The sequence below is a fragment of the Zosterops lateralis genome (assembly GCF_965231275.1).
Source record: "Zosterops lateralis genome assembly, chromosome: 2".
In the NCBI taxonomy this organism is placed as follows: Eukaryota; Metazoa; Chordata; class Aves; order Passeriformes; family Zosteropidae; genus Zosterops; species Zosterops lateralis.
In genome coordinates, this window is record NC_139763.1 from 33,860,235 (window position 1) to 33,881,970 (window position 21,736).

The window sequence follows — 21,736 nt, forward strand, 5'->3', positions numbered from 1 at the left end:
AGATTCTGTCCCACTACCAGAGTGACAGCAAATCCATCTGTCCTCCTGTCCTTAAGGAAAGGGAGCAAGCAGGCTGGCACAGAGCAGAGGACAGCAGGCTGGCAGCTGACCTGTGGCTCAACAGAAACAAGAATCTCCCCTAGCAAACACAGCTACACAGATGCAGATTCTGGCACTGAATAGATAATACTTTTCCCAGGGATCTTCAAGTGCTTCTGGGTGAGGGGAAAGGACAAGTGGCACAACAGATGTCCCTGAAGGTTGTACATGCCAACATCTGAATCAGGCAACATCATGTACCAGGAACTGTAAAATAAATTACTGAACTGAGGCTTCTTCTGATCTGCTATTTTTAAACATGGGCAATTTTAGACAATGAACTGCTGCTCTACAGTAACAACCAGCCAGGAACTTCAACTGGCTTCAGTATCAAAAGAAGTATTTTATAGACCCCCTACACAAAGATGTGAACACACAAACTGCTTTTCCACTGCCACTACAGGTGCAATTACTGTCAGCAAAGGTCAGGAAAAACAGTTAACTGAACTAACTATTTCAGCCTTACTCCCATGACCCACACAAACCTATCTACCAGACCATGAAACTAAAGAGAAAAATCACCTATTAAACCATTATTGCCTGCAGAAAATTCAGGCTTCAGAAACTAAGCAATTTCTTTATAATGTCAGCAATTGAAAAGAAATATTCTGAAGACACTGGAATTTTTCACTGGGTAACTTCACTTCTTCCAAATCAGTCTATCATTCCTTTAAGCAGCCTGAAAGGGGCAAATTGACTCTTCAAGTCAAGAGTCTAATTAAACCTCAAATTAATTACAGCAAATGTTTGATTTCAATCACAGTTCACCACTTATGCAACCAATTTCATTAACCTAACAGATGCATAGGTCAGCAAGTACATTTGGTACAAATACTTCCTGATGCTACAAAAGTAGGGATCACTATAGAATTCGTAATGTCAGTGACAATGACCAAAACAGCTGTAATACCTGGTTGTTTACCCCACACCCAACTCTCAACAATGGATTTGGCCCTGTAGGTGGGCAGTGGAGTCTCTTCTTCATCTTTCTTTTCTTTGTCGTTTTGCTCTTCTTTCTTTGATGTAGTTTGGCAATCAGTGCTTTCATCTAAAGAAAACAAAAGGGAGGGGAAAAAAAGAGACCAGTTAAGCCACCTTCAATTCAGGCTGAATTCAAGTCTAGATTAGAGATGTAAGGGTGAAATCCCCAGTCCACAAGCTTACAAAAATATTGTCAATCATTAAGAGAACACAGTGTGGGGGAAGTAGTATTTTACCACATTAGCTGTCACAGGTGCTGGGTCTCATGTTACATTTCGTAAGACAGTGACCTTACAATCCAGAAATCACCTATGTAACCTCCTCAGGAGGATGAACATTTAATATAGATACCATCATGTAAGAACTGCAAAAGATTTGCAATACACAGTACTGCAAAGGAAGCACTCGAAGTCAAGTTGTGCTCCCAATTATCCATATTGCTGTAGCATTTACTTGGTTTCACATTCCATTTCCAACAGAACAAAAAAAAAAAAAAAAAAAGGACAGCAATAGCCTTAATTGCAAAATCAAGTAGTGCTATATATTGTCATTTACACTAATTTGATGCAACATTATGTCAACATCTATAAAACATCTAGCATCTTAGCAATTACTAGCAAGTAACGAAAATATAATGCCACCATTTTCTGCCCAAGCAACAAAGCAGCACATACAATCCATTTGAGACTACTTTCAAAGTCAGAACACAGACATCAGTCACTTACCTCTGTAATTAAAGGCTGCCTGAAAGTCTCAATTTTCTAAATACAGGAAAACTAGACAGCTGGAAGTTGCTCTTTATTTATATTGGGACTATGGATTTCCATACCCATATCTCCAGTCAGCTGAATGGATAAAATTCCCTTGGAATTGAGGGACGCATGGTCAACTACTTTCCTCACCCTCACCTTCTTTTCAAACCATACCACTCAAAATTCCTCAAGACCAGCATTTGAAATTTATCCATGAAGAGTTCAGTTCCAGCCTTTTTTAGCTGGCTCCTACAACTGAACAATCCTACATTCCCACCTGCCGATCTAGTCCAGAGACTCCCCTCCCTAAATGTCCCAGTCACAACATGACAGATAAGCACCATTATTTTCTCTTTTTTCCTCTCTCACCGCACATACCCCACCAAAAAACAAAAAACAAAAAAACAAAACAAAAAAGACAGCATTTGTACCAGCATAAATCAGAAGAAAATAATAAGCAAGAGGTTTACATCAGTAGCCAGACATAGAACACCTGACTGCAGCCTGGCTCACTCAGAGTGAGATCAAAGGCTCTCATGACCTCAGAATGTACAAAACACACCTATCACAATATACAAAAACATTCAACTATTCTTTCCATCTGGCCTAACAGAAAATTAATGTTTAATCTTGTTGAGACTGGATCTGTGATTCTCTCTTTAAGTTTTTTTAACTGGTAACACCTCTCAAAATAAAGCTTTTTTGGGGAGCTTTAATTACACAAATTTTAAATTTAATCACTGTTTCCTAACCCATAACTGACACTAGTGCTCAGGAAGTAAAGACTGAAGGGCACGAAAAAAAGGAAAGGAGGCATAATTACAGTATCCATGATGGAGCTGAGATTGTGGGACAAGGAAGAGGGAGCAAAGTCATTCAAGAACAGGAAAATGCCATTTGGCTATGCCTCTTGCAAGCGGCAAACAGGGAAGCAGACTATGTCCCTCAAACACTGAGGAACAGCCTGTGAGTCACCAGTTTGATAACAATTCCAAAATGCAATTCAATCCAGCTGTTGCTTTTCAAAGGCACAAGCAAATAACATTAAAAGTAAAGAACCCATTATAGACCCTGTTCAGCCCCAGTGGTCCAGAATACTTCCACAGTAACACCATAATCTCACTGTTTCTCCACACACCCACACGTCTAGAGACACACTTTGCAGGGTCTGGAGCATTAGTTAGTGGGTAGAAGGGTGCTGTGCCAAGACACCGTTTTGCAGGCAGCTGTGGGAGAACTTGTTACGCTTTTTAACAGATCCTTGGCAAAGGATGACAACCATGGGCTACAAAGTTAGTCATTTTATCAAGCTCTTCACTGCAAATAGAGAAGATCCCAATCCAGGTGGGAACTTGAGCTTTGTATGGAATAAAAACAATTCTGGCATATAAATCCACCAGAGGATTTTTTTTTAATTGTCTGTATGAACCAAGAAGAGAAGCAATGAAAGAAAAAGTGGGAAGGAAATGAGCTAAAAATCACGTCAAAAGACCATGTCAAATTGTTCCATAAAGACAGTTCACTAAACTTGCAAAATACCACTTGCCACATAACAGACAAAGCTGGTACCAGTCTAGATTGAAAGCAGCAACACAGTCATCAGAAGTTCTGTTATGCTTCATGAAAGATTTTTAAACTGGAAGACCCAAAGATTTTCCAGAAAGAGGGTCAGGGAGGAGAACTACCTTGAGCAAAGCCAGAACTGAACAAAGTAACAAGTAGTAAGATAGTTTTCAAAACAATGTATGCAAAAATACAATGCAGTGTGTCAGCATGATTCAACTTAATTTTGTGAGTATTGTGGTGGAGGAAACAAATGCATAACATCCCCCTGAAAGACCTTTCTCTTTATTATGTTTCTTATAGCCTTAGATCTCTACACTGAGACAGGTATACACAGCCAACAGTCAAAACTGAGCAACTGAAGTAGCCATTCTCAACTAGAAATTAACTCCTAAATCAAAGAACAGCAGCTCACCATGTGTACACTATCTTGCACAGCCACAGCCTAATCTGGTATGAACAGAGGACAAAAAGGAAGCACTAAAAATGGAACTTAGATTTCATAATCAATGAAGAAAAACCCTGACACTGCATAGTCGCCTCCACCACCTGTTCTAGTATGGTCTTGTGCTGCTCTGAAATGCCAATGAACTCACGTAGTTGGGAATCCCTCCACAGAGAGAAAGCCTGCAACAGTTTCCCTACAGATGTTGCCACTGACAGGGCAAAAAGTCACACAGTGTGCTTATACAAGGGCTGTATCTTATAACCATCCTAAACCAGTATTTGGTAGTCCCAGATCCAGGAAATATTTCAACTACAATATGTTTTCTGTCAAAAATTCTTCATTTTTTACACACACACATACACACACACATATATATATACACCTACATACACAAAATTGATAGTTATTTGTGAGAGAAAGATACACGCCTTACCATTTGCAAACCGTATTTATGCAACCTTCTAGGTTAGATGATAAGACACTGATCTCCTAACCCTAATCAGAAATAAAGTTTATTTTCTTCCCTGGTATACTGGCTTTTTAAAATGCATTAAATTATATTTTGAATTTACAATAGAGCATTATAAACTTATGAAATCAAACTGTCCAACAGAGTGACTACAGACTTCCCCATCCTGCAGAGAGAGTATGATGATCCACAGCTGAGCACCGAACTCTTGAGCCACTGGGTACAGACCACAGCTGGGTTAGGGAAAGCAGAAGACAAAAGTTGCACTTCTTACTTTTAACAAGTTCTCCCTTACACAAAAAAGGAGGCTCAAAGGAGGACCAGCCTACATGCCTACACACTACTACAGTTTGATTTATAATGTGGTCTGAACAGCAGCCACCATAACTAATTCCCACATACTGTTATTCTTGTCATAAATATTTTGTTTCTGCCAGCCTCTCTGGAATTACTGGTGTCATTTGGGCTTCAATTAACCTGCTTGCAGGTGCAACGCTAAATGAGGTTTGTGTATTCAGAGGCACCAGGCTGAGAAAGGTCCAACTTTCAGGAAAGGGAGAACAGAAGAGAAAGCCCACAGTGTTTACCAAAGGCAGGACAGAGGTATGAAGCTGATGATTTCATATTTTTATCCTGGAACTTAAAATAGCTAAATGAAACAGAATTTTCCACCTATGAAGTTTGGGGAATCAAAAATAAATAAGAAATAGCAACCCACAAATGAGACCTGTGTGTCTTAAAGAGACTGATATGTGCTAAAATTTAACAGTAACAGTTCTCTAACTTGAAAATTTAGTAAGAATACTATTATTTAATACTTTTTATTATTTTCAGAACACAGCTTCCCATATACAGGGTATTAATCTAATCCAAATTTCCTGAGGGCAGCCTGATTGTCTTTGAAATACATGCAATGCTACAAGTGCACCTGTATTTGGACATCACTACTGTCACAGCTGTGTCCTCAGATGATACTTGGAAACATACAAACACATTCTGTTGAACACATTTATCAAACATGTTTTTCTTAAAGTGCCATGAATTCAAAACAAAGACCTTATTCCTAACCAAACCTCCTTGCTAACAGGAGAGAAATAATGCACTAGTTCTATATTCTTCCTAGAGAGAAAAGGAATGTTTTTTGCTACCAATAGCATGTTCTTCCAGTCTATTGCCACTGCTAATATCCACTGACAGGATGAAGTGCCTCTTCTGAACAGTCCAGTCAGCATCGACAGCTATAGCAGTAGGGAAGAAATAGACTTATAGTGGATGGTCTTAAATTAAAATCTCTTTAAAAAGACTGAATAAAAGGGACTACATGGAGCAACCTCTCTTGTTTATCTCCAACTAGTCAATTTAGCAGCAAACTCTGAATATTGATATCAACCTATATTGCTTTCCATATGAAACCGTTGGGATTTATATAAATCTCATTACTTGTATGTACTTTTACCTCTTCTCTTGAATTATATTTGCAGATGATTTATGCAAAAAAGTAAGTACCAACTAAACAGATGTAAATACTTTAGATTTTAATTTCATGAAACTCAATTTGATCCAAGTTCAGAGGTGCAAACTGACCACCAATTTTTCTGGTTCCATGATTCACCACCGCCTAACAGAAGCAAACATACAACATGATTTGACAGTGACCAAAAATACCCTTGATTAGCCTTTTTTTTCCTCAAAACTCAAGCCTGGTAAGCCAGATATCTGCATTTTAGAATCCTGTAGGCCAACACAGTATCATATATGAAAGCTAACTTCACTGAAACACAGTTCATACATTAATCCTAAGAGCTAAGAGCCTGAAAAAGCTGTTCCTTAAATTTCAAAACTACTGCAGTGTTTCAAGAAATACACAGAAGAACATACACTCTCCAGCTATGGAAAGGAACAGGTATGATCTGTGCTATGCAACACCTACACTTAACTCCTCCAGAAGCAAAGACAAGTGGACGTTGGCATTTTAGTTTCTACCTTTGTTACTCACCATTCAATTCTATCTTAATTGGCACTAAAATAAACCAAATTATTTTTCCCCAAGACTATTTTGCTCATGACAGTAACTGGTAAGCGATCTCCCTGGCTTTATCTCAACTATCCCAAGCTTTTCCATTTTATTTTGTCCCTCTGTCCTACAGTGGAGGGGCAGCAAGCAAGGAGCTGGAGGAGCTGGAAGGGTGAGCATCTGACTAAGGTCAACCCACCACAATACAGTACTGGAAACAACAAGTGGCAGTCTGCATTCACCACCACCACACTATGCATATGAGAAAACTTTCAAAAGCCTCATCACAGCTTGGACATTTTAGAGTAACATAAAAGCCTTATTTATACAGTAAAGTGTCAGAAACTCTGTATTTTGAAAAAACAGTGTTCTACAGTCTTTAACACTTTATATTTTAAACCTTCACTTTTTGAACCTTCTAAGACATGTACATACATACACCTGGCATAAAAAAAATTCTCATCATTGTTCAGAATGAATATCATAAGTGTAGACAAACATGAAGTCACAGACGATTGACCAAATACTTCTGGATTTTTACTTTATACTGCTGTCTATATTTTGCATCAGAAGTGACAGATTGCATTTTCCTAGCTGATATTTCAAGGATTACCCTGAAAACTAAAAAGAATTATACTATGACATCTTTCTATAACCACTCTCAGAATTACTAAAAGCACTACAGCACCATAACTAACTAAAAATCTCAACTCTCTGTAGCTACTTAGCTATTAAGATATTGGAAGAACATTTTTCTGTCAAAGGCTAGTACAAATACAACTCTAAAAACAATGTGTAAGTATCCAGCACAAAAAGATCAATTCATCAATTTCATTTGCAAAGCAGGTATTTACTTCATTATACCCTACAGTATTACAGATGTTTGTTATCCTTCTTCAACATGAAAGCACAGTGTCTTGAATGCTCATATCACAACCACCACACCACCTCTATCATGAGCTGTCAGTGAATGGGAAAGCATTTCCTACAATTCCTTGAGGAGGCAATCCTTCCCTTTATTGCATCACGTTTATAATGCCTTTTATTAATATACATGGAACTAGCCAATCCAAATATTACACTACCCCCACTCATTTCATGAGCTTTGTAGCAGCCTTTCTGGTAAGATCAGCTGTATTTTCACCCAGTGTCAACAATAATATTCCAAAGGGCCAGAAGCATAGAGATGACAAAAGTTTTCTAACTCTGAAACAGTTAGCAGCATAACCTGATTTTTGCTACAGCATGCAGCCACTAATAACCTACAAAGCTTATACTCTTGATAAGTAAATGTATAATTCATTCTTCTTTCATAAAATTTTTATTGTATCTTACTTCTTGTAGAAATTACCTCCTCTAGTCAAAAACACATCCATTCCTCCTGTTTTTAAAGGAGGCATACTACAGGTATGAAAAAATTGTCTACATGAGTAATTGAGCATTATTGGTTTGAAATATCTCATCTATCACACAGTACAGTTCAGGAAGAAGAGAGGCTAAAATGCTAAAATAATAGCTCACTGTTACCAAAGGCAGTATTTCTACCCATCTCTGCATTTCTCTGGGAATCTCACTGACAAAACTTATCTGACCATTTGGTAAGTCCATTTCAGCCATATCAGGAAACAAGTACTTTCCTTTTTGACCAGTTTCATTTTCTGTTCAGTAAGGAGTCAAAAGAGCACCACTTCTGTGGTGAAGACGAAAAAAAGGCAAGAGCAGAATCACCCCATTCCAGCATTGCCCATCACAAAACAAAATCTACCCCCACCAAAGTAATCTCTCTAAGTAAACATATTACTTAGCCATTTGCAGTATTAGAACTGCTCTCAAGTACACTGGAAAACTTTAAAAAAAACCAAAAAACAAAAAAAAAAAAAACCATGCACAACATTTTCAGGCAGATTGTGGACAGTTTTTAAGCTGACCTTTCAGTTACTTTCTGAAGATCGTAAATAAAATTAGAAATAGCAGCATCAGATTTACCCCATTCCTCAGTCCACTTCCTTTAAACAAAGGCTTCAGCTGTAAACACAGCAAGCATACCAAACAAAAAGACACTGCCAAGCCTCTCTCATAATAACATGCCTAGTTATGAAGTTAAATTTCACAAGGCTGGAACAGACTTAAGCCTTCATTTGGAGGCTTGGACATTACCTTTCCGTACACTTTTAAATACAATTGAAAGTGATTTCTTAATTCAAAACATTAATACCTGCAAATTGTATAGATGATAAACGAAAGTTTTGTGACAGTATGGAAGCTGAAGTCCATTTTCCACAATGAAAGAAAAAAAATGAACAAATTAAAATAAATTTAGAATTCATACCTTTTCTTGGAGGTAGTTCACCACTCTGTATTAATTCTGTTCCAGGATATACAATCTCTCCATCTTTTACCATTTCATTCCACAAGCCACATAGTCCATCTCGTGTAAAAGCAAGCTGTTAAAAATAATAAAATATATATAGTTACATACACTTTTCTCTCAAGGCAACTCAAGCTAACACTTAAAATACATTAATTTTATACATCACCCCAGAAGAAAGAAAGCACATGTACCATCTCATCAGAAATGAGACTGTGCGCGTGTGTGTGTGACAAGGACTTAATAATATTCAGAATCTTTGATTGTCTAGCTGTGCTACTTTCAGGTTAAAAGTGCAAAATGGTAAATTTTAGAGAGGTTCAAGTCCAGCAAACTGAACTTTTTTTTGGAGACAAATTCTCATCAAAAGCATGGGTTTGGTCACCTCAGAACTATCCATTCATTCAAGATGACATCAGCTGGGGGCTGGGGGGCAGGGAGAGGGTGTGAGGTGTCCTTTTTCTCTTCAGGAAAAACTATTCAAACAAAGTCAAGCTGCATAAAATCTCAAGACAGAAGCACACAGTCCTCTCGCCAACCAGCAACTGAAGAGCTGGGCATCTTTACCAGAATGATGACATCAAGGCACAGATTTGTAAATGAATTCAGCCAGTTCAATCTGGTCCTGCTGTGCAAAAGCATCTCTAACAACCCTCCCTCGTCTTTCCAACTGCTACAATGCCTCCTCTCCCATGATGAACCATGGAAAGGATAAAGCCTAAAACCAACGACACCCAGAGGAAGGGCAAAGGGCTGCCTCAGCCCAGGTCAGTTCCCAATACACTCTGTGTTCAAGAGGACAAATACTGGCAACAGAACACAGACTCTGCTAGCTGGAACCACTCACAAAAGCACTGGCTGTAACACAAGTCTCCTAATGATTTAGGAATTTTGATCTCCCTTGGAGAATCCTAATGACCAGGATAACTCCTCTCCTACAGATGCTGTTTTTTTGCTCTATAAAACGCCACAAAACAGGTAGCTACATCCCAAGTGAATTCCGTAATAACCAGGCTGTAACTCACAACTGTAAAGTGTAAGGGAGGAGGGAAGAACATGAAATTGAAAAACAGAATACTTTCTGCACACCAAAGTGGTGGAGTGGACCCCACTAAAAAAACACCAAAAAAAAACACAAAAAAAAACCACACACAAAAAACACCACAAAAACAAATTTAAAAAAATTTAAAAACCCACCACCTCCTCAAGGCATATTCAGAAGCATCTTTTGTGTTATGTAACTAGCATTCAAATTCAAAGTGTTTTAGCTGAGAAGTAATACAAAGATGTGGCTCACAACAAGTGCCATAAATATTTACCACTATACAGAAGTCCACTTGTCCAAGGAAATAGCTCCAAATAAAATACATTGTAATGATTAAGGATTACAGGTTTTAAGAGACACACCCAGCAGCAGGGAAGACATTTGTTGATCCAGCTCATCTCAGTTAACATGAATTAAAATACAAGTTGCATGCTTTCACACCACTGTAACACACTAAATGACCATAGTAATTCCTTGATTTCATATGGCATACTTCAGAAATACATTCCAACACGTATTAATGATATCAGTAATTCTTCTTGCAGCATAAAATATGAGTTGACACATTGTACGTCTGTCACTTACTATTGCCTGATCAAGGGCCGAATCATGCAGTGTGAACTAGACATTATTCATCTTATCTGTGATTTATCAATTGCACAGCACCAGAATCAAACTCTGACCATGCTATACTGAAAGGTACAGTCCCTGCTCTTCAGTGTTAAACAGCACAAAGATCTTTTGGATGTATTTGTGTTTCGCTAAGAGCTTTACATTTGGCTTCATTTTTTAAAAATTTGAATAATCTGAAGTTGCATTTCAACAATGAAAAAATCATTTGCCATTAACTGTTTTTCTTGGTTGTTCCCAGTGTATGAATATTTCAATAATAAGTGCTGTTCACTTTTTCCTTCTTTAGATGTGGTCATATACTTTAGTGGGCACCTAGGAGATTTACTTTTCATAGTTTTTTTCTTGTGTAAAATAGCCAAACAGCTGTTTCACTGATTATGGTTCATTTAGTGGTGATAGATTTTTTTTTTAACTCTCACCTGTTAAATGCTAACCTATGATAAAATACAAGCTTGAAAAATTGCAAGTGGGGCAACCCTCCAGATGGGTTTCATAATAAATTTCAGTTTTCATAAACTAAAGATCTTTCTCTAATAAACTGTCTTTTCACACATTTCTTTACATTCACACATTTTACTTTACATTCTCAGAACACCTTGGTATAGAAAATTATTCTTACAGCCCACAGAATCTAAATGTCTCCAGGCTTTAAATGCCAGATTCTTCATAATGTAGCACTGCTCTTTTTCAGAAAACTTACTTATTACTTTTGAAAGCACTCATATAAAGCAGAATCAGGAACTGTATTCTCCACTTCAACCTCTAATCCTTTTACATGGCACAAAGTTCACTCAACTTTTTCATGCAACTAAAAACTGAAAAAGTAAACAAAATTTCTTCGGCCTTGGGTTTGGTTCAAAGTCTTATCAAAGTAATTTTCTTGGTATGTTGCAAAAAGATAGAGGAACCACCAAGACTAGAGGTCACAGAGTTCCACCTCCTTCTCCAAATACCGCAAGCAGCCTTCAGATAAACAATTTTGCCTACTACTCAAGTTGTAGTTAACATTTTGTCAGCAGTAGCTGTGTTGGGGGAAGGGAAAAAGGAAACAAGTTTGGAAGTAAAGAAACAGTGGACTGACTTTACAGCAATAATTAAAGAAACCAACTGAATGGATAATTAAGAAATAGTATTTACAACCAATTCATCTGTCGTAACAGAGGGCAACTTCAGCTGTAACAAAATTACTATTAATCTACTCAACATTCAGCAGGTATCGAGTATTTGCTACATATATTAGCCAAAAGTGAAAGAAAAGTCTCAGTTTTTAAGTGATAAATTATTTAAGGAATTTTGTTTTCATGATCTCAAAATTACATAATCATAATAGAGAATTTACAGCTCCCTTAAGAGAAATATTTCTTTTAGCCAACAGAAATGAGGAGGAGTGGTTAATACAAAAGAGGGTCATGTTGACAAGCTGGAGAAATGGGTTGACAGAAACCTCATGAAGCTAAACAAGAAGTGCAAAGTCCTACAGCTGAGGAGGAACAGCCTCAGGCATCAGTACAGGTCCAGTGCCAGGCTCAGTGTAAGAGACACAGACAAAAAGGAGAGAGCCCCGCAAAGAGCATGAAAATGATTAAGGGACTGGAACACCTTTTTTATGAGGAAAGGCAGAGAAAAAGGGCTTGGGAGGAAAGCTCATCTACACACACACACACACACATATATATATATATATATAAAAATCTGAAGGGAAGGTATAAAGAACATGGAACCACGCTTTCCTCAGTGGTACCCAGTGACAGGATCAGAGGAAGTGAGTGTAAACTGAAACACAGGAGCTTCCCTCTGACCACCAGGAAATACATTTCCTCTGTGAGAGAGTGACCAAGCACTGGCACAAGGTGCCCAGAGAGGTTGTAGATTACCAATTCTTGGAGATAATCAGAAGACATCCAAACATAAACCAAGGCACTGGTCTCAAGGTGGCCCTGCTTGAACAGGGGAATTGGACCAAATGACCTCCAGAGGTCCCTTCCGATCTCAAACATTTGTGACCTTGTGAAACTTGCAGCTGAAGATAACATTCATCTGCGTAGCAGAAAAGTCAAGTCTCTGCTTTAACTGCCCAGTCCTGCATTTTTTTCTTCCTACAGTATTTTATCACTTTCTTTCTTTGCTCCCACCAATACCTCTCACATTCAGTCATTCATAAAGAATCTATCAACACATCTCAGTGTTCAAACTAGAGAACTAAAACTTTGTTCAGAACAAATCTGAAAAGATTTCTCTGGTTTCTGTTCTCAAAAAAAAAAAAGAAAAAAAAAAAAGACAAGAAAAAAGGTACTTCTCCCACTAAGTTATTTGAAGAATGTTCACAAGGCAATTGGTGGTACAGTGCAAGAGCAGAAAAACACACTTGGTGTCTTCATTGCTCCTGACATACTAGAGATCCAAACACAAGAGCAGCTACTTGTGTTTTGTAAAGTCTCTCTCACCAGATTGCTTGATTCATATGAACATCTTTCCCTCTAATAACTTAGTAACTTCATTTGCAGATGTTTAAAGGGATGAACTTAAACTCAGTAAACAAATTAAGAATAATGAAGCTTTCACTGAACTTTTGCAACTGACAGGAGTACCAGTGATGTACTCTCTGTAAATCTCCCCCTCAAGGCCTTGCTTTGCCTCACCACTTACATGCTTCCTTCCAAAGACCAGGACAACAGCAGCTCTATATTCCATCACTACTATCCACTGCCTTGCAACTCTGGCCCATGTTCTTAATCCTCCTACTCACTCCCTATGCTAAAAATCTCCCCTGTCCTTTCCCATGACATCTATGACATCTACTGCCCTCTTCTCAACCCATCTCCTACACATCTCACCTTCAGAAACCGCAAGCCTCTTCCATGATTTGTCACACTTTCTCATCCCCAGACCATGTCTTGATCGCTGCACTTGAAAGCCATGTGTCTCAACAAATCCATATTTCCCATGCAGATCTAAGGCTCAGCCTTGCTCACTTAGCCTAAACTAAAAACACAAGGGCCTAAGGAGACTTTAAAGTGAACTTCTACTGTAAACTGGGCTGCCTCCACTCTAATCTTTTGCTAATCTTATCCCTGCAGTAGAACTGTAATTTATTTTGTCTGGTACAACATCTGATTAAGTTCAAGGGGTATCTAGTTTGGTTACTGACATATGCTGCTGCCAACCTCCAACAGGGCTGGCCGTGAAATTCCCATCCATCCCCATCAACTCTAGGCAATAACACACTGGCGTTAACATTTCCTTCCATTTCAAGAAAATTAAATCTTGCAACCATAACTGGGTAAGCTCCTGAGAATTCTCAAAGCCCTGCTAAGATTTTGCTTTCAGTAAGTTATTTTAAGAATAATCAGCAGCTCTGATTTTGTTTTGAAGTCAACTATTTTAATTAGACAAACTCTATGTAGTATATTAGGTTGTGTTCTCAATGCTGTTTCATAAACTTCCCTGCAGAAAGCATAGAAGCCTTCATAAAAGTTAACTTGAACTCAAGAAAAATGAAGCCAGGAAAACAAAATGACATAAAAGGACGAGGATTGACTCAGGTGGGATTCTTGATTATATAATTGCACTGGAAACTTAAGAAACTGACTTCATAACCACAGAACATCAAGATGGATTTAAAATATAAGCTACTTAAATAATCTTCACCTCAGAATTGCCAAGGGTAGTGAAGAATCTGTTCTTCTATTAAATTATTTATGTATTAGCCACTGGCCATAATTTAAAGACTACATTTAAACACTACAAAAAACTTTTCTTGTTAGAACAGTATTTAAGCGAAAAACACTTTCAGCCTAGTAGTAATGAAAAAAATCACAGAACAATAAGTCCTTTCCTAAGTCTCTCTTTTGTTTTTGCTTTTTTGAATCCATTCAATTTGTGTTTCCTTTTTTCATTGTTGTGTTAGTATTTTGTCCTAGCTTCCTTCCTTCCCTGCTGAATGAAGCATGCCCTGAAACCACAGCTGCTTATCACACCTATGCAGAGCACAGTGCAACATCACCAGACCTGAACACAGGGCTCAAAAGCTCAGAGAGCAAAGTCAAAAAAATTCAGCAGCCCCACATTACTTCAACAGATTTGGGGTTAAACTGGAAGTGTCCCCATAATACCAGGGTGCTGGTCTTCCACTTGCTGGAAAAGTTACCAGTTAATAGTCACACACAAAGAAAAAATGCAAATTCCCTCAAACCTAGAAACTATGTATCTGAAGAATAGGTCTGTCTGAGCCCAAATAGTTGAACCAAGGTGTTAAATCTAATTTCTCTAACCTATCACACCACATATAGTGTGTGTCCCTCCATCTGGAAATCACTTATTTCAGAGAGACAGCATTATTTCATTTTTAAAATAACTTTTTGAAAATTGCTATTGCAAAGTTTGTATCCTTTAAATACAAAGGAGTCCTCATTTGCAGTTTGCTGCAAGAACTACCAAAAAAAGCCCTTCATTTTTTTGATCAGAAAACCAAAACAAAGATTAACATGAAAGCAACAAAATAGAGAAGGCAACTTTCACGGATTTCTTGCTTTTAATAGCCAAGATATCATTTCTTCACATCATCTTCTCACAAGTAAAGACACTGATCTAAATGTTGGAAGAGTGCGATTTTCAAGAAAATCAAAATGACAAATGTAACTTTGAAGTAAGGGCAAAGATTTCCAACCAATGTAACTCTTAAAGGTCGCTATTGCATTTTAAAAACTAATTTTCATCTCTGTGACAAAAGATAATGACAGAAATAGTCTGCCAACCATGAACTCAATGAGAACTGATGAAAATGCCTCATACTCCTCTTGCAGACAGCTCTTGCACCTTGACTGTTGCCTAAAGTTTTTCTTCACACTGAAGGAAAATGAAAGTTTTTCCTTCTAACTCCTGCTATTAAGCACAACAGCTCTCCACAGGATCCAGAATAAGCAGCCTAATTAAACTCCATTTGAACACACGCATGCATCCCATTAGCTCACAGCAATTCTAGTTTTTAGTTATTCATCCATCACTAATTAAAGGTCTCTGCATAAGATTCTAATTTAGTTGTACAGTACATCTATTTAATCAGAATTATTTTAATCACAGTTTGATTCCACAAACTGGGTACCTAGGTTTAAGTAAACAATTTTAATCTTCCCTTTTTATAAAAAAAGATGTCTTCCTTAGGAACTGTCATTGAAACACAATTTCCCATTACACACAGTGTTTGCTATAAATGTGATGGTTTCTACAAGTAATAGTCATCAATAGGTAGGTGTTTTCAATGTATTAATTCAAACCTAAATAAATATCTTAGAAATTGAAATAATTCACTAACTTTTTAAGTGACTGTATTAAGAATGACTTATGAAAAAGTGGCCTGCACTAAAATCCACCTATTCTATAACTTCAGAGGACTACTTTATTAATGGTTATGTCATGCACATCCTATTGACATATGTGATGAGAACATACTACATATTGTATACTGATGTTCTCATATTCAGCTGAACTACCCTGAATTTTCAGCTGCTGTAACAGTTTGTTATTTTCAGATAACACATACCATCTTATTTTGCTCCACCAGGAAATTTAGATTTTTTTAAAGTAAAATAAATGTTTCTAAGCATTTAAAAATTAAAGTAGCAGCCATAAATCATACAAATAATTACAAAGTTTGTAAAAAGACATGGAACAGTTAGAGGTTGTATTCGGATCTTTGTAGAGCACTTCAGCTTCCTAAAACAGTATTGTTCATTGTAGAACTTTTCCGTGAGATCAGTTTCAGAGAAATTAATGTAAGCAAAAAACATTGTGAAGCTACAGTTCCATTAACATTTCACACCACGTCAGGTAATCTCACAGGCCAGAGGCTCACTGCTACTACAAAAGGACTTGTGCCTTTGATATTCACTTAGGAACAGTAATAACACAGCACATCACACTGCTTTTGTCTCACAGCAGTAACATCCCAAAACTGAGTAAAAACATTTACATTTGGCCTGGACACCAGCTGCAACAGTGATGCACACAGGTGATTAAACACAAGCCATGCTACAATCCACGTGTCATTCTTTTCTAACTGTATTAATACCATGATATAATACTTATTAATGCAAATAGTACTAGAATACTGTGTATTACATTATTCATGCAACATCCTCCTGAGCTAAAACAAAAAAAAACATGATAATTTTCAGAGAGATTTCATTGGCCTAATCTACAATAACTGCCAGTTATCAAGTCTTAAGAACAAAATCTCTGACAAAAGGAAAAAAGTAAAAAAAAAAAAGAGTACTTCAGAGAAAACTAGGCCATCAAATGAAGCCATTTTAATTCTAATCCTAGCTATACACCCCAAATTTTGCAGCAGCAGAATTTATTTTAAAAAATAATCAGTCTCTGTATGTCTCCTAAGGTAATTCCCCAGAATAATTCTGTTTCTCCAAGGACTGTCACCTACTCATTTCTTAAACTATTGTACACTGAGAAGTTAAAAATGTAGCTGCAAAGTGAAGAGTTCCAGGGTCCAATTCCAAAAAATTTGTAGCCATCCTAATCCCTTTACATAAATTTAGTGCGTCTTCTTCAACCCCCTGTGTTCACCTTTTCAATTCCTGCTGACAGTCTCTTGAACATCAATAGGGCTCTTCTACAGCTGAGCCAGTAGAAACATGCACAGTAAGAAATCTACACATTCAGTACACATAGAACTTAAAGGATTAAGGCACAGGATTAATACCTATTAAAAAAAATAACCACACACAGCTAGGTCATGCTTGTCAACCAGTAGCTAAAATAACCATTAATAATAGAAATAGTAATAGTAATAGAAAAATTCTCCAGAGCTGAAAACTCCTTTCCTTTAGAGCAGACATCTGCCATTTAATACACTAAAAGATGCTACTCAAGATTCACGTGCTCAATTTTTCAAAATACTGAACACACGCATCCAATTAAGAGTCCTGTGATGAGGACCTGTGTAATACCAAAAACAGGTAACCTAATAAGAAAATTATATTATACCCAGGAGACCTGGCTTGTCTTCAGATTCCAGAGAAGTGATGTTTGTGTCCAGAAATCACAAATCATTACTGTTCTCTTATTTCATTATTTTGACTACAGCTTGATTGGAAGAGGAAAAAAAAACAAAAGGAGTACTCTGCAATTAGAGTCTAACTTGTTATTACTCATGAAAAACTTGTATAAGTAAGCATTTATTCATAGAAACATACTGCAAATGAAGATTTTTATTATTAAAAGGAATTCTTCATTAACTAAACTACAGTCTCATACATCTCAAATATTTCATTGCATTTATACACACAACTGAATGTAACCCTTAAAACTTTGAATGACAACTGAAACCCTCCTATCAAAAGTTTAAATAAATAGGGGAAAAAAGGATGTAGAAAAAAGGCACTACAAAAAAGGAAAAATTTGATAAATCACATTAACAGTCACATTTTTCATTCCAGATAATACAGAAGAAAAAAAAAGGCAATGCATAGTCAGCAGGTGTTACAAACAGAAGTTGTCACTTTTTCAGATAAATTTTCCTGTATTCAACAATCATTGAAGCAACATACTTACAATCTAAAAGCCACCCTCCTGGAAACAAAAAAATATTTCTATATTTCTTAATATGCTTATCTCCAAAATATTGCATAGCATCTTTATTTACTACATTAGAGAAAACGTCTGGCTTTACATTGAAACTTTTACTTTGGTAGGAACAAAAGATGAAAATAGAATTAATCTGGCCAAATCAAGAGCAAGTCTTGTCATTTCATAGCATTTACATTCAAGATCTACTGAATAATGGAACCTCTTAGGCTACATCTGTCACTCCTGATTCCAATTTATCTTGTTTGATGTAAAATACTGGAGAAAGGCTGCTTTCAAACCACAACTGCATGGGGGAAAATCCTTGTCTAACCATAAAAACAACTCAACTCAAGCATGTAGACTATCAGCAGGTAATCTGGGATAAAGTCACAACAATGGAATTTTTAAGAGTTTTTCAGCAGCACTATTATTAACAGTAACAAAAGAATTACACTGGCTGCCCCATCCCAAAAAGAGTTTCACAGTTCTGAGTTGAAACTTGGAAAGGTTATTCAAAGTAAGGGATCTATATGCTGCATCTGGGTAAAGGAAGGCAAGGAGACAAGGACTTAATCTAGTTACTCATTTCATTTAAAACAAATGTCACTGACCCAAACTACTCTATTTCTCTACTTTTTCCACTTAACCCTACAACCTGAATTGAGAAAACATGTTAGTATCCTCCTCCTATCACACAACTTGGCTAAATGAAATTTTCTAAGACAAAAGAAAACTTTCACCAAACACTGGCATATGTCAATGAAGACCACTTCCATTTCAACCTTGTACCTTTGACAAAAAATTAACTCCCTTCAAAAAGGACAAAATTTAAAGGAGCCCTCTACCCATAATGCAAACAACTACAGCAAAATCTAATTTGAATTCTTCAAACTATAAATTACATTTCCATTGCCTTTTGCTTCAGTTCTCCTGTGCAATGAAACTGCTAGCTCATATGCAGGCAAGACATTTAGCAACAGCCTAAATAAGAATTTATAGTTCTAGCAGAAATGCCACATACTCAGCCACGGGCTTTGGCACTCAGCAAGGATAACATACATATGTAGCCCTGCTTTTTTCAAAGCAGAAAGGACTAGACTGAAAATGCAGATCTATTTGCAGCTCAAAATAACTTTGTGCTTCTTCAAAACCACTTATAAATCAGCATACTTGGGAAAACCTATACACTACCTCAAGAGCTGCAGTCCTCTACTTGTCAGTTTTTTGGACTGAAAACATCCTCGATCTGCACCTGAAAGGTCACAATGCAACATGACCATCAAACTCCTTACCTGCAAGTCTGTCTTCAACCATTTGGAGTCAAACCTTGCTTGAGCAGACAGACAAAAAGAATCAGAAGACATGTTTCCTTCTTCAGCCTTCTCTCCAGGCTGGCTGAGCAGCCCAACCTGCTATGGAATCAGCGGAGAAAAAAAAAAAATAAATTAAAAAAGACAATCTAGCACGTGAAGTAAACCACACAAGGTTATTTTTGTTCAGGCTAGGACGGCTTACACTTGATGTTTAAAAATATATCATGAAGAAGGAGCTCCCTCGTTCACATCCCCTGAATACGCCCGGGGAGAGGAACAGGCATTGGGAATACTACCTGGACCCAGAAAAAAGCCTCCACATCCCTTCCCTACCAGGCCCGTGGGCAGGCAGCCCTCCTTCTGCTGCACCGACCACACCAAAGGCCTGGACGCTGCCCCTCAGCCCCGTAAGTGGTGCATGAAATAAATAATTGATCGCAGATTACGCAAGCCGCAGGCCAACATAAAGCGATTATCAGGGTCACCCGCACCCCCTCCTCCCGGCGGCCGGGCCCGGGGCTCCCCCTCCCCGGGAGCATCCCACCCCATCCCACCCCCGCTGTCCCCGCCCTGAGGCCGCCAGCCGCGGCTCCCGCCCGCCCGGGGACAGGCGGGGGGCGCGGGGAGCGGGCGGAGCCCCGCCCGGACAGGGGTCGCCGCACCCGGGGGGGCCGCCCCTGCCCTGCCCAGCCCAACCCTGCCCTCCTCCCCCTCCCGCGGGGCTCCCGGGATGCGGAGGCCGCCCCCGCCCCGCGGCGCTCCCGCCCCTGCCTCCCGCTCCCCCGACCCGGCGGGGCTGCCGGGGCTCTCACACTCACCGGGCGGCCGCGGAGCGACGGCGGCGGCTCCTGCTCTCTGCTCCCGCTCCACCGCCGCCCGCTCGGCCCCGGGTAATCCTCGCCCCTCCTTCCCTCGCCCGCCCACCCCCCACCCCTCCGCCGGCGGAGCCGCTGGCCGATCCCTCCCCCGCTCCTCCGCTACTGGCGACGGGCAGAGCTCGGCCCCCCGCACGCCATGGGCGCGCTCTGCCAATCGGGAGGCGGCGGGAGGCGGGACATCCTGTCCGCAGCGGGGCGGGCGGGGCGGGCGGGGCCCCAGAGCATCCTCACGGCCGGCAGGCGGAGAGAGAAAAAAAAAAAAAAAAGGGTTGTTTAAGCCATTGAGGGGCCGTCTGCAGCTGTACTGTTGATTTCTAAAAAAAAGTAGCTTTTAAATGTTTGAGACGAGAAAGGATTGTAACGTGTAGCTCGGAGGCGAACAGAACCTCGGGGTGGGTGAGGTTGGACGGGACCGCACTGGGGTATCTGGTCCAGGCTCCCTCTCCCTGCTCGGGCCGGGTCGTCCTAGAGCACGGGGCTCAGGATTGCCTCTCTCTGGGGACATTCAGAGCCCACCCTGCTGCATCAGCCTGTGTAACCTGCTCCAGGGGCCCCTGCCGTGGCAGAGGTGTTGGCCTGGATGACCTCCAAAGTCTTTGCCAGCCCCAATAATACCGTGCCTCTGATACTGTGTCCTGATGCTTCCTGGCTGTCTCCAATGAGGGGGACTGCACAACACAGTCTGTTCAGTGCAATGTCATCCACACAGTAAAGACAGTCATATTCAGGCAAACCTTCCTGTGCATCAGTTTCTGGCCATTGCTGGTCTTGTGAGTAAAGACCAATGCAAAGACATCAGTAACTCTGCCTCCTCTGCATCTTCAGTAACCAGGGAAGAAACAGAGGCTGGGAACAGTAAAGTGATGCCACTACACAGGAAGGAATAAAGATGCTGGGGAATTACATGTGAAATTGCTAATGCAATGACAGGAGTCTGGAGGCAAAGGTTGACTGACCCCTCAAGGGAGAAACTGCTCTGGGGCAAATGATCATCCTTCAGCATAAGTTTGTTGGGGATGTATATTAGTAGTTTGAAATTCAAATTAACCAAAAGTCAAGTTTCTCACAATACTTAGACCCCTGTTCCCTGGCAGCTAAGGGATTAGGAATGTAGAGCAGGACTTGGCAGATGGGACTATTGTTGGCTTTGGCCAACATGAAGCCACAGACTAAATGTCAATGAAATGTGAACAGAACTGAGACTATTTGCTGGCATTCAGGCAAAGGTACACAACATTTAGTTGTTATTATGTAAGAAGCATTGTAATAAAGCAGGGAATTTGATTCTCCGGGCTTCATTTTCAAAATAAAAATGCAACTGTGACCTAACTAGTTAGCCTGTCATTTATTGTATACCTCTCTTGGATCAAGATAAAGTAGGCACTTGAAATAAAATACTCTACAAAATTTCTGAAATACCTCAAAAATTATATAAAAATATAGAAATACTCAATTGCCTCAAGTTACTTATAGAAATTTTAAAATATGATCTTTCCAAATCAAAAGTAGTTTCCTTTGAAAAACCCTCCCAAATGCCTACAATGTTAGTGCACCAAGATGGGAAATACTTTACTCTTGTCTTACCTGGCAGA

The 21,736-nt window shown here is 39.1% G+C and overlaps 1 protein-coding gene across 6 annotated transcripts in view; it reads right to left on the bottom strand.

The window, feature by feature from the left end:
• Positions 1-20,393, bottom strand: part of HERC2 (HECT and RLD domain containing E3 ubiquitin protein ligase 2) — a 102,987-nt gene extending 82,594 nt beyond the window's left edge. For 2 of the 6 annotated variants that reach the window (XM_083855539.1, XM_083855534.1), the window contains exons 1-3: positions 19,246-19,711; positions 8,656-8,770; positions 1,010-1,147 (exon numbers count right to left, since the gene is read on the bottom strand). In XM_083855539.1, the coding sequence (XP_083711665.1) occupies positions 1,010-1,147; positions 8,656-8,770; positions 19,246-19,317 (325 nt within the window). In that variant the 5' untranslated portion in view covers positions 19,318-19,711. Of the gene's footprint in view, positions 1-1,009; positions 1,148-8,655; positions 8,771-19,245; positions 19,712-20,084 lie in introns of those variants that run through there. The other 4 variants (XM_083855537.1, XM_083855535.1, XM_083855538.1 and 1 more) reach the window with 4 other exon arrangements.
• Between the last annotated feature and the right edge of the window lie 1,343 nt (positions 20,394-21,736).